Below are 13689 nucleotides of genomic sequence, written 5' to 3'. Positions count from 1 at the left end.
ACTGTACACAAATACTATTGAATAAATCCTGGTTTACACAATCCATGTTGAGGCTGATGTAGTTCATTTTGAGGATGCAGCTTCAAGGTGACATTGATGCCCCCAACATGACAGTCATCAGGACAACGAGGCACCAGTGGATTAAGCCAGAAAAACAATGACACGTTATATCTACCATTACTACAGTGCCTGGCTATCCAACTGTCCTGCCTTGAACTTGACCTCAAGTTTCACAAAAGGACCACAGAAATTAGGTTCCAACAATGTCTCTTGTCCCACTGGCCATCACAGACCAATGCCCATGTGGCTTAGAAGCCTCGCATTCAACTAAGAGGAAGAAAAGGTTATTGTCATTTAAGAATGCACCCAGCAAAGCACAGAGGACATGGTGTGCTTCTTTTTGTCTTTTTACTCAGATGCCACCCCCCCAAAAAAGTAGAACATAAATATTATGTTCTTATGATACCCTTGTAGCCCCTGAAGGAACCCTTATCAACAAAGGGGTGGATGTCATAAGGTGAATGCACCAATTTGTAAGTCGCTCTGGATAAGAGCGTCTGCTAAATGACTTAAATGTAATGTAAATGTATTGTCTTAGGAATTCAGCATTCCCGGTGTTGTCTTGCCAACCCCCTGTCACACCTCTGAGATGCAGAGGTTCTGAGGTTCTTTAGATCCTATATGTCAGATATCTGATTGGAGGTTAACTTTAGAGTAATACTATTGGTCAACATCTCAGATACAATTTATTTCGTTCCCCACCCCAGGGACTATTGGTTGCATGGCTATGACCTCTCACTCTCTCCATGATCATGCTTAGACTAATGCCTTGTAATACTTTGTAACTTAAGTTTATGCCTTGTATAATGTAGCGTTCATCTTGCAAAGTAATTAAATACACATTCCTTTCTTGACTGCCTATTACTAACTCAACTATACTCTCTTGCATATTTGATCTTTATGGAGTCAGATCAACAGTCTAATTGCATAGTCTTATAATGGGTCCCCTGAGGTATGTACTGTGCCTTGGTAAGGAATGATTAAAACCTGTAATACTACAGCAATAACATAACTTACTATAAGCTTAATCAAAGTACACATACACCAAAATGAAAGTATGAGAATCTATCGCGCTATGAATCATACATTCGTAGGAGTTCTGTGGTGAATGAAATGCCTTTGGTCTGTCAATGGTTTATGTTGCTTATTGGTCTGAAAATGGCACCTTTCCTCCCTATTGACTTTTACAGGGTATTTCTGAAAGGGCAGCACAGCACGTGGCCCTAGTGTGTTTTTCCACCTCCCCCTCTTTCTGACATGGTGTTGTTTGCGTTTGAGCGTTGGTGGGAGAGCGAGTCAAAAAAAAATCCCTCACTAGTCTAGTAGCAAGCCACAGGGTCCACCAAGCTTCCACAAATGCCAAAGCTATTAATCTGTGTTACAAAAGACTCGCTGCAGAATGTATCCTAATTTTGATGCGAGTGCGACGTGTGGGAGATCTCGTAGGTTCCATATCAATAGAACAGGATCTACTGGTTAAGAATGGTTTTAGAGAAATATTACCTTAGTCTAAACAAAATGCCATATGGGCAATTGTTTTTTATTCTTTCAGGGGGGTATTTTTCTGAGCAGATGGTTCCAAACCAGCCAGCCAATTCAGGGGAGACAAAATAACCCATATATTCTCTCCGGCCATCTCTCCCCCCGACCCCTGCCATCCTCAGCTGGGTGAGTGGTTCCTTGCACCAGAGATCCCAGAGATGGAGGAGATTGGCTCTGAGGACCAAGAGTAAGAAACCGCTGATAATGAAATATGGCCTCCTTCAATAAACAAGATAAGGGTTGGTTTTATTTTTTCTCCAATGACTATCAGTTCCACAGGATCAAATGCATTTCGGTGGACACGGACGTGGCCATTCCATCCATATCAACTAGCCTCCAGGCCTCAGCTCACTGAAGAAAAAAAGCCACCTCTGTTACATTTAAAAAAAAAAGTTAGTTTAAAAGTAAAGGTAAAATTATATCTGATAACGCTGCAGTCCCGTACTTTCGTTAGTGCCATTAGAGCTTTGATGAGAGCCCAACTGTGACATGTATCAGTAAGAATAATTACATGGATTTAGCATGAACAAAAACTACATCCCTCCATTTTCCAAACATGTCCCCATGAGGCTGTGGTGAGTGCCTTTCAGAGGGCTGGTTAAGGAACAGGTGAGAGGAGGTGAAGCTCCAGGTAGTGGGTTGAAACTCAGTTAATGCTAGTTTTACTACGCAGAGGAGAAGCAGTCAAGACTGTCAAGTTTGAGAACAAGACGGGGAAAAAAGACAAAACAGGGGGTTTAAAAAGGAGATTATTTCAAACTACAGGAAGGAGGAATGAATGTCTCAAGGCGAGGGAGACTAATTAACTTGGATGGCATTGCTAAATTAGTCCAGCGTCGATGTGTCTTGGAGACGCGGCGTCGCCAGGGATGGGTGGTCCCTCTCCAGTCAGAAGACGAGGTGATTGGCGATGATGAATAACCATGGTTGGGGAGCACACAACTGAACCCCCACTGTCACGTTACATACCAGCTCAGTGGTATCGTATCACCACATCAAATTAACCTTAATAAACACTAACGAGTCGACAGAGAGATAATCAAACTTTTATTAAATGACTTCATCTTCTGTACATGCATAATGTAGAGAGAATGAGGTGTGTGTGTCCCTTACAGAAAAACACGTCACATGAAGTTCATGTGACATGTAAAACAACATGTGAGAACATATGTGAAATAAACGTGACAACTTGGGAAGCAAAATGTCAACGTGACACCATGAAACTACATGTGACAACATTTGAGCTAGACAAAAACCTTCAGGGGACCATGACAACATCATCCCAAGAATGTGCTAAAAACATCCTGGTGGACATTTTTGAAACAAACCGGGAACTAGACAAAACCTCCAGGGGACCATGACACAACATCCCAGGAATGTGCTCAGAACATCCTGGGGAAAATCCTTGGAACAAACCAGGAACTAGATAAAACCTCCAGGGGACCATGACAACATTCCAAGAACATCCTAACAACGTCCTTGGGGACGTCCCTGGAACAAAACTGGAACTAGACAACAAAAAAACTCCAGTGGACCACAACACAACATCCCAATAAAGTCATTGAGGAACATGTTTGTAAGATGTTCTCAAGACCTTTGTTTTACAATTCATCAAGACGTAACATGATAAGTAAATACATGGTATGGAGGTTTTAAAGTAAGTGGTACGCTGTTTAACTAAAATAGGAAAATCAATATGAGGCGACCTGGGATTTAAACTCTTAACATCGTCTGGATTTGTGGTAAACTGATCTTTCGGTTGTGGCACAAACTCTGAAGCATTCCCCTACATCTCTGCACTTACCAAAAGAGTGCCATCTACACTGCCATTTTACTTGAGTTAATCTGACTATTCTCTCATCATTTAACTAATTTACTTATTGCAGCAATTTGAGGGTTTTCTGTACAGTTGTCTAATGCTGGAGGGGCATACTATTCTGTTTTAACATTACTCCTGAATCACACCGATAAATATGTACTTTTAACAAAACAGATTTACTTTGAAGTCCAAAGTGTAGGAATATATGGGAATGCCATGAACTAAGAGGTTGGGAGTTGAAATCCTCAGCGAGGACATGTGGAATAACAATTACTGTATAAACAAACATACACAATGTAATCATGTATGTCAAAGTGTGACAAATATGAGAGTTGAAAACATTGTTAAAAGCACCGTGTGTGCATTCTAACAAATCTGTTTTATTTGCAGGCCATCACCGGTGAAATCTCAAGTGAAAAATATATCCCAAAAAAGATTCACATTTGAATCAAAATGTGAAAGGTTAATGTGAAACTAACACATGAAATGTTCCAAAAACACATGGTTTCACATGTTTTTTCTGTAAGGTGTGTGTGTGTGTGTGTGTGTGTGTGTGTGTGTGTGTGTGTGTGTGTGTGTGTGTGTGTGTGTGTGTGTGTGTGTGTGTGTGTGTCTCTACCTACCGGTAAGAGGGGTTTCTATATCGAGATGTACCCCAGTAATGTCTAAAACCTCAAATCTTTACCACCCAGTGGGCTTTTATAGAGTACATGATGCAAGAGCCACACATTTGTTTCAGCACAAAATGGGCCCCTGTATGTAATGCAATGCTCTAAATACAGCTGGGTCAAGTAATAGAACTTCTCACAGCCACATCACTGTCTTGAGAAATCAAAAAAAAGATGAATTTCAAAAATTATGTTCCTTCAGTTGATTTGGTTACAACAAAATGCACTGCAGTAGCTTACTCTATAACTCTTGCTCACTATATACCAAGAGCAGCTACACCTATCAATATTGCAAACAGAACAAGCTGTAAACGCTTGAGTTACAGATGCAAAACGCATTTCAAAAGATTCCACATGTATGTTCTACTGGGGTGTAACCTCAAGACCTCTCCCCATCAACAATACTATAATATTTCATTTTCAACATTGAAATGGCTAAAAAGCATAGAATTAATGAAAACAAATTGCTTGCTTTTTATGATTTATAAATGGGACTATATATATTTGAATGACTTCAGGTTGAAAATATACCACCTGGGTTAAAAATTAGGGCGTGAATTGAGTATGGCAGTCATCATATCCTAGCTCAACAACAACAATATAAAATAGGCTACTAAAATCATTCAAATCCCCCATTAAAAGGCAATAGCAGTTTAGCGTATTATGGCAGAAGTCAATTTAGCTTGTTTTTGTTCTCCGAATACCATTTTAGAGTTTTTAAATTGTGTAGAAATGCAGTAAATAAAGCTTCAACTTTATCCCCCCACCCATGTCACCAGCATACCCTAGTTTAGCTGAAACGACCCCAGTGATTAAAATGTACCAAGTATAAATCGGAACAAGAGAGTAAAAGCGCCATCAACATGAACAGAAAAAGCACCAGGCTTTTTTTTTTATCCCCTTGGGGAAATGGAACTAATGGATTTTCAAAAAAGACCTCCGTAAACGTGCTAGGCATTATGCCCACTTTGGCTGATGGTAGCAGGGATTTTGTCTTGAATTTGGTCTAAATGACATAGGCTCCATCACAGAGCAGGTTGTTTCACGTGTAGATGGAGACCAGGTTTTAGTGCTGAGATGGATAATATGGTCACTGGGCTGACAACGTATTTGCACTGTAATGATGCAGATGAACAGAAGCAGAGAGCTGGTTGCACATAACCTAGGCAAGCATTATATACCTTGGTCAACAGATCATTAGAGTCAAAATGTCCAAGACCTCTTTTAGTTCCTAAAACAAACAAAACATCCCTCATGTGCTCGGTGATGCACCACGTACATTCAATTTCCTTTTCCTTTTTAAGATTCATCAAAAAAGAACAAATCTAAATGGCCTATGTACAAGAGATTTACATTAAATATACCATCACAGAACCTCCTTTAGACACCCCATTGGATCTAAATAGGACTAGAGCTCTCAGTGGCTTCAGGTTCCCCTCAGAACAGAATGAAAAGGTGTGTATATGACACAAAGGCTCTAAAAGCTACTTTCAAATGTCCCCTTCCACCCAGCGACAATAACAGAGATACCACTGACACAGAGAAAGGACATGCTGGACTTGGGCCGAGGGTAGAAAGGGAAGGGTGAGAGCAGGGGGTGTAAGAGCTTGGGAGGGGCACTCCGTTGGAGGGAGGGGTGGTTTGTTCTTTTTGGAAGTGGGGATCCGTGGCCCGTTGGGTTCTACCTCGTCAGCTGGCCCACCACCTTCAGGAGAGTTTTGTTCTCCTGCTTCAGCTGCTCGTTCTCATCCTCAATGTCATCGAGGTCCTGCAAAACAAAAACAAAGGATACAGCTCCACTTCAGCTTGATCTAAAGGAAGTCATTTACTTTCATCATGCAAGATCTGCCTTATTTTTACCTCAGAGAGTTAGCTTGTCAGTTTAGAGAAAGATGAGAGAGTGAGAGGTGGAACGAAGAGTTTCACCTCCCGGGTCTCTCTTCAGCAGAATTGCCTTGATAATAACAAATTAAACTTGAACAGCTCCAATTAGACACAAATGAGGAGCCCCATTGCCATGACGCACTCCCATCAAAGCGCTGATCTAAAAGTGACACTTCTAATTTTCGGCTTCCTCCATCACTGGCGGAAGCGACAGGCGACCGTCAAGATTAGCTAAGCCGTACTTGTCGGAAACTTAAAAAGCGAGGTAGTCTGCAAGTCAAACACTGGAGGTCACAAAGCCACAGACATGCTGTGGCTACAGAACAGCTCACTGTCTGAGCTCTGACACAAGGGGAGAAAAGCAGTCTCATTTCGCATCTGACGACTGCCTCCGGCATACCATTTGAACCTTTTTAAGTTACAACCGACTAATAACTTTATTCACATTTAATTTAATCTCCCAAAATAGATTATATCCACATGTACTTCAATTTGCATGCACCTGCTTGAGCCTGCGTTCTATGTAGCCAACACCCAGAGTCAGATGTTTTCTTCCAGGGTCATATCATCTGCCAGCACCTCAGCCTTATCCAAGCCTTCCCTACAAAACAAACTCTGCTAGTGAGTCACAGTTCAATCTTCAAGCGCCGCGAGAAAGAGACGCCACACTGGATCTGTTCCTTATCTCCTGCCTTCCCATCAGGCCTTGCAGTAACCTCTCAGAGGGACATTTCTGATCACTATCGCCCCGGCGAGTGTTCCCACAGGGAGGCTGCCTCTTATGAGGTCCTGTTCATGTGATGCTATCAGTGGTCTCTGATCCAACAGTTATATGGCCTCCTCCACATGGCTAATAGGCTGTAGACTGCAGTGGCTATCTTAATGAAGAAATGTGAAGATAATAAAGACAGCCAGGCATTGAGGACACTTGCAAGTTCCTGAAATGTGCAAAATCAACACTGTTCAGCAACTGTATTTGTTGGCAGGGGAGACTCGGGGCTTGTTTGCATTGGAATGCCTCATCGAGGAAGGCTGCAAACTCTCTTTTGGAATATTTCAGAGTATTTGGAATATTTCAGAGTATTTGGAATATTTCAGAGGCCTCCTGCTGGGTTTCCCAATGCCAAAACATGTGACACAGATAATGTGAGCAGGGGTCATGCGATGGGGAGAGTTTGTTGATGGTCTCGGAGTGCTGGGAACACTGGACCACTGGCCCAAGACTGTAGACTCAGGAAACAGAAACTCTGACCTCGGATTTCTTCTCAATATGCAATGCCAGGAGCTAGACAATGATATATGAAACCTTCAAAGTGAGTGAATGCCATCCATTTTAGAAAAATACAAAACAATAGGAATGTGTTTCACTGTATACAGTGTATACAGTGTGGATCTACAGTAGGTATGGAGACAGGGTGTGGGGTATTTGCCTTTCTGTATACAGTGTGGGTCTACAATAGGTATGGAGACAGGGTGTGGGGTATTTGCCTTTCTGTATACAGTGTGGGTCTACAATAGGTATGGAGAATGCCTTTTTGTATACAGTGTGGGTCTACAATAGGTATGGAGACAGGGTGTGGGGTATTTGCCTCTCTGTATACAGTGTGGGTCTACAGTAGGTATGGAGACAGGGTGTGGGGTATTTGCCTCTCTGTATACAGTGTGGGTCTACGGTAGGTATGGAGACAGGGTGTGGGGTATTTGCCTCTGTATACAGTGTGGGTCTACAATAGGTATGGAGACAGGGTGTGGGGTATTTGTCTCTCTGTATACAGTGTGGGTCTACAGTAGGTATGGAGACAGGGTGTGGGGTATTTGTCTCTCTGTATACAGTGTGGGTCTACAGTAGGTATGGAGACAGGGTGTGGGGTATTTGTCTCTCTGTATACAGTGTGGGTCTACAATAGGTATGGAGACAGGGTGTGGGGTATTTGTCTCTCTGTATACAGTGTGGGTCTACAATAGGTATGGAGACAGGGTGTGGGGTATTTGCCTCTCTGTATACAGTGTGGGTCTACGGTAGGTATGGAGACAGGGTGTGGGGTATTTGTCTCTCTGTAAACAGTGTGGGTCTACGGTAGGTATGGAGACAGGGTGTGGGGTATTTGTCTCTCTGTATACAGTGTGGGTCTACAGTAGGTATGGAGACAGGGTGTGGGGTATTTGCCTCTCTGTATACAGTGTGGGTCTACAATAGGTATGGAGACAGGGTGTGGGGTATTTGTCTCTCTGTATACAGTGTGGGTCTACAATAGGTATGGAGACAGGGTGTGGGGTATTTGTCTCTCTGTAAACAGTGTGGGTCTACGGTAGGTATGGAGACAGGGTGTGGGGTATTTGTCTCTCTGTATACAGTGTGGGTCTACAGTAGGTATGGAGACAGGGTGTGGGGTATTTGCCTCTCTGTATACAGTGTGGGTCTACAATAGGTATGGAGACAGGGTGTGGGGTATTTGCCTCTGTATACAGTGTGGGTCTACGGTAGGTATGGAGACAGGGTGTGGGGTATTTGTCTCTCTGTAAACAGTGTGGGTCTACGGTAGGTATGGAGACAGGGTGTGGGGTATTTGTCTCTCTGTATACAGTGTGGGTCTACAGTAGGTATGGAGACAGGGTGTGGGGTATTTGCCTCTCTGTATACAGTGTGGGTCTACAATAGGTATGGAGACAGGGTGTGGGGTATTTGTCTCTCTGTATACAGTGTGGGTCTACAATAGGTATGGAGACAGGGTGTGGGGTATTTGTCTCTCTGTATACAGTGTGGGTCTACAATAGGTATGGAGACAGGGTGTGGGGTATTTGCCTCTGTATACAGTGTGGGTCTACAATAGGTATGGAGACAGGGTGTGGGGTATTTGTCTCTCTGTATACAGTGTGGGTCTACAGTAGGTATGGAGACAGGGTGTGGGGTATTTGCCTCTCTGTATACAGTGTGGGTCTACAATAGGTATGGAGACAGGGTGTGGGGTATTTGCCTCTGTATACAGTGTGGGTCTACAATAGGTATGCAGACAGGGTGTGGGGTATTTGTCTCTCTGTATACAGTGTGGGTCTACAGTAGGTATGGAGACAGGGTGTGGGGTATTTGCCTCTGTATACAGTGTGGGTCTACAATAGGTATGGAGACAGGGTGTGGGGTATTTGCCTCTGTATACAGTGTGGGTCTACAATAGGTATGGAGACAGGGTGTGGGGTATTTGCCTCTGTATACAGTGTGGGTCTACAATAGGTATGGAGACAGGGTGTGGGGTATTTGCCTCTGTATACAGTGTGGGTCTACAATAGGTATGGAGACAGGGTGTGGGGTATTTGCCTCTGTATACAGTGTGGGTCTACAATAGGTATGGAGACAGGGTGTGGGGTATTTGCCTCTATACAGTGTGGGTCTACGGTAGGTATGGAGACAGGGTGTGGGGTATTTGCCTCTGTATACAGTGTGGGTCTACGGTAGGTATGGAGACAGGGTGTGGGGTATTTGTCTCTCTGTATACAGTGTGGGTCTACAGTAGGTATGGAGACAGGGTGTGGGGTATTTGCCTCTGTATACAGTGTGGGTCTACAATAGGTATGGAGACAGGGTGTGGGGTATTTGCCTCTCTGTATACAGTGTGGGTCTACAATAGGTATGGAGACAGGGTGTGGGGTATTTGCCTCTGTATACAGTGTGGGTCTACAATAGGTATGGAGACAGGGTGTGGGGTATTTGCCTCTCTGTATACAGTAGGTATGGAGACAGGGTGTGGGGTATTTGCCTCTGTATAAAGTGTGGGTCTACAATAGGTATGGAGACAGGGTGTGGGGTATTTGCCTCTGTATACAGTAGGTATGGAGACAGGGTGTGGGGTATTTGCCTCTCTGTATACAATAGGTATGGAGACAGGGTGTGGGGTATTTGCCTCTCTGTATACAATAGGTATGGAGACAGGGTGTGGGGTATTTGCCTCTCTGTATACAATAGGTATGGAGACAGGGTGTGGGGTATTTGCCTCTCTGTATACAATAGGTATGGAGACAGGGTGTGGGGTATTTGCCTCTCTGTATACAATAGGTATGGAGACAGGGGGTGGGGTATTTGCCTCTCTGTATACAATAGGTATGGAGACAGGGTGTGGGGTATTTGCCTCTCTGTATACAATAGGTATGGAGACAGGGTGTGGGGTATTTGCCTCTCTGTATACAATAGGTATGGAGACAGGGTGTGGGGTATTTGCCTCTCTGTATACAATAGGTATGGAGACAGGGTGTGGGGTATTTGCCTCTCTGTATACAATAGGTATGGAGACAGGGGTGTATTTGCCTCTCTGTATACAATAGGTATATTTGCCTCTCTGTATACAATAGGTATGGAGACAGGGGGTGGGGTATTTGCCTCTCTGTATACAATAGGTATGGAGACAGGGGTGGGGTATTTGCCTCTCTGTATACAATAGGTATGGAGACAGGGGTGGGGTATTTGCCTCTCTGTATACAATAGGTATGGAGACAGGGTGTGGGGTATTTGCCTCTCTGTATACAATAGGTATGGAGACAGGGGGTGGGGTATTTGCCTCTCTGTATACAATAGGTATGGAGACAGGGTGTGGGGTATTTGCCTCTCTGTATACAATAGGTATGGAGACAGGGTGTGGGGTATTTGCCTCTCTGTATACAATAGGTATGGAGACAGGGTGTGGGGTATTTGCCTCTCTGTATACAATAGGTATGGAGACAGGGTGTGGGGTATTTGCCTCTCTGTATACAATAGGTATGGAGACAGGGTGTGGGGTATTTGCCTCTCTGTATACAATAGGTATGGAGACAGGGGGTGGGGTATTTGCCTCTCTGTATACAATAGGTATGGAGACAGGGGTGGGGTATTTGCCTCTCTGTATACAATAGGTATGGAGACAGGGGGGTGGGGTATTTGCCTCTCTGTATACATTAGGTATGGAGACAGGGGTGGGGTATTTGCCTCTGTATACATTAGGTATGGAGACAGGGTGTGGGGTATTTGCCTCTCTGTATACAATAGGTATGGAGACAGGGGGTGGGGTATTTGCCTCTCTGTATACAATAGGTATGGAGACAGGGTGTGGGGTATTTGCCTCTCTGTATACAATAGGTATGGAGACAGGGTGTGGGGTATTTGCCTCTCTGTATACAGTAGGTATGGAGACAGGGTGTGGGGTATTTGCCTCTCTGTATACAGTAGGTATGGAGACAGGGTGTGGGGTATTCGTCTCTCTGTATACAGTGTGAGTCTACGGTAGGTATGGAGACAGGGTGTGGGGTATTTGCCTCTCTGTATACAATAGGTATGGAGACAGGGTGTGGGGTATTTGCCTCTCTGTATACAATAGGTATGGAGACAGGGTGTGGGGTATTTGCCTCTCTGTATACAATAGGTATGGAGACAGGGTGTGGGGTATTTGTCTCTCTGTATACAGTGTGGGTCTACGGTAGGTATGGAGACAGGGTGTGGGGTATTTGCCTCTGTACAGTGTGGGTCTACAATAGGTATGGAGACAGGGGTGGGGTATTTGCCTCTCTGTATACAGTGTGGGTAGGTATGGAGACAGGGTGTGGGGTATTTGTCTTTCTGTATACAGTGTGGGTCTACGGTAGGTATGGAGACAGGGTGTGGTATTTGCCTCTGTATTTGCCTCTCTGTATGGAGACAGGGTGTGGGGTATTTGCCTCTGTATACACAATAGGTATGGAGACAGGGGTGGGGTATTTGTCCTCTCTACAGTGTGGGTCTACAATAGGTATGGAGACAGGGTGTGGGGTATTTGCTCTACTCTGTATACAATAGGTATGGAGACAGGGTGTGGGGTATTTGCCTCTGTATACAATAGGTATGGAGACAGGGTGTGGGGTATTTGCCTCTCTGTATACAATAGGTATGGAGACAGGGGTGGGGTATTTGCCTCTGTATACAATAGGTATGGAGACAGGGGTGGGGTATTTTGCCCTCTCTGTATACAATAGGTATGGAGACAGGGTGTGGGGTATTTGCCTCTCTGTATACAATAGGTATGGAGACAGGGTGTGGGGTATTTGCCTCTCTGTATACAATAGGTATGGAGACAGGGTGTGGGGTATTTGCCTCCTCTGTATACAATAGGTATGGAGACAGGGTGTGGGGTATTTGCCTCTCTGTATACAATAGGTATGGAGACAGGGTGTGGGGTATTTGCCTCTCTGTATACAATAGGTATGGAGACAGGGGTGGGGTATTTGCCTCTCTGTATACAATAGGTATGGAGACAGGGGGTGGGGTATTTGCCTCTCTGTATACAATAGGTATGGAGACAGGGTGTGGGGTATTTGCCTCTCTGTATACAATAGGTATGGAGACAGGGGGTGGGGTATTTGCCTCTCTGTATACAATAGGTATGGAGACAGGTGGTGGGGTATTTGCCTCTCTGTATACAATAGGTATGGAGACAGGGGGTGGGGTATTTGCCTCTCTGTATACAATAGGTATGGAGACAGGTGGTGGGGTATTTGCCTCTCTGTATACAATAGGTATGGAGACAGGGGTGGGGTATTTGCCTCTCTGTATACAATAGGTATGGAGACAGGGTGTGGGGTATTTGCCTCTCTCAATAGGTATACAATAGGTATGGAGACAGGGTGTGGGGTATTTGCCTCTCTGTATACAATAGGTATGGAGACAGGGGTGGGGTATTTGCCTCTCTGTATACAATAGGTATGGAGACAGGGGTGGGGTATTTGCCTCTCTGTATACAATAGGTATGGAGACAGGGTGTGGGGTATTTGCCTCTCTGTATACAATAGGTATGGAGACAGGGTGTGGGGTATTTGCCTCTCTGTATACAATAGGTATGGAGACAGGGTGTGGGGTATTTGCCTCTCTGTATACAATAGGTATGGAGACAGGGTGTGGGGTATTTGCCTCTCTGTATACAATAGGTATGGAGACAGGGTGTGGGGTATTTGCCTCTCTGTATACAATAGGTATGGAGACAGGGTGTGGGGTATTTGCCTCTCTGTATACAATAGGTATGGAGACAGGGTGTGGGGTATTTGCCTCTCTGTATACAATAGGTATGGAGACAGGGTGTGGGGTATTTGCCTCTCTGTATACAATAGGTATGGAGACAGGGGGTGGGGTATTTGCCTCTCTGTATACAATAGGTATGGAGACAGGGGGTGGGGTATTTGCCTCTCTGTATACAATAGGTATGGAGACAGGGGGTGGGGTATTTGCCTCTCTGTATACATTAGGTATGGAGACAGGGGGTGGGGTATTTGCCTCTGTATACATTAGGTATGGAGACAGGGTGTGGGGTATTTGCCTCTCTGTATACAATAGGTATGGAGACAGGGTGTGGGGTATTTGCCTCTCTGTATACAGTAGGTATGGAGACAGGGTGTGGGGTATTTGCCTCTCTGTATACAATAGGTATGGAGACAGGGTGTGGGGTATTTGCCTCTCTGTATACAATAGGTATGGAGACAGGGTGTGGGGTATTTGCCTCTCTGTATACAATAGGTATGGAGACAGGGTGTGGGGTATTTGCCTCTCTGTATACAATAGGTATGGAGACAGGGTGTGGGGTATTTGCCTCTCTGTATACAATAGGTATGGAGACAGGGGTGGGGTATTTGCCTCTCTGTATACAATAGGTATGGAGACAGGGGGTGGGGTATTTGCCTCTCTGTATACAATAGGTATGGAGACAGGGGGTGGGGTATTTGCCTCTCTGT

At 44.5% G+C, this 13689-nt stretch overlaps 1 protein-coding gene and 1 long non-coding RNA gene across 12 annotated transcripts in view; one reads left to right on the top strand and one right to left on the bottom strand.

Moving 5' to 3' along the window:
• Window positions 1-2632: 2632 nt before the first annotated feature.
• LOC118366362 (PRKC apoptosis WT1 regulator protein-like) overlaps window positions 2633-13689 on the bottom strand; it is an 87142-nt gene continuing 76085 nt past the window's right edge. For both annotated transcript variants that reach the window (XM_035748974.2, XM_035748975.2), the window contains exon 7: window positions 2633-5857. In XM_035748974.2, coding sequence (XP_035604867.1) covers window positions 5771-5857 — 87 coding nt within the window. In that variant the 3' untranslated portion in view covers window positions 2633-5770. The remainder of the gene's footprint in view (window positions 5858-13689) is intronic.
• LOC127914635 (uncharacterized) lies at window positions 5885-9764 on the top strand. Of its 10 annotated transcripts, none has more exons than XR_008089150.1 (4): window positions 5885-7534; window positions 7651-8804; window positions 9035-9314; window positions 9597-9764. It is a non-coding gene; the product is annotated as an uncharacterized LOC127914635 (long non-coding RNA). The 10 variants fall into 10 exon arrangements; XR_008089151.1 differs by lacking the exon at window positions 9597-9764 and adding an exon at window positions 9483-9572; XR_008089153.1 differs by lacking the exon at window positions 9597-9764 and having other exon boundaries at window positions 7651-7706; window positions 7939-8804; window positions 9035-9559.

Source organism: Oncorhynchus keta, chromosome 33, assembly GCF_023373465.1.
Source record: "Oncorhynchus keta strain PuntledgeMale-10-30-2019 chromosome 33, Oket_V2, whole genome shotgun sequence".
NCBI classification, from domain to species: domain Eukaryota; kingdom Metazoa; phylum Chordata; class Actinopteri; order Salmoniformes; family Salmonidae; genus Oncorhynchus; species Oncorhynchus keta.
Note: the sequence above shows the minus strand (reverse complement) of the source record. Positions and strands in the feature narration are given on the sequence as shown.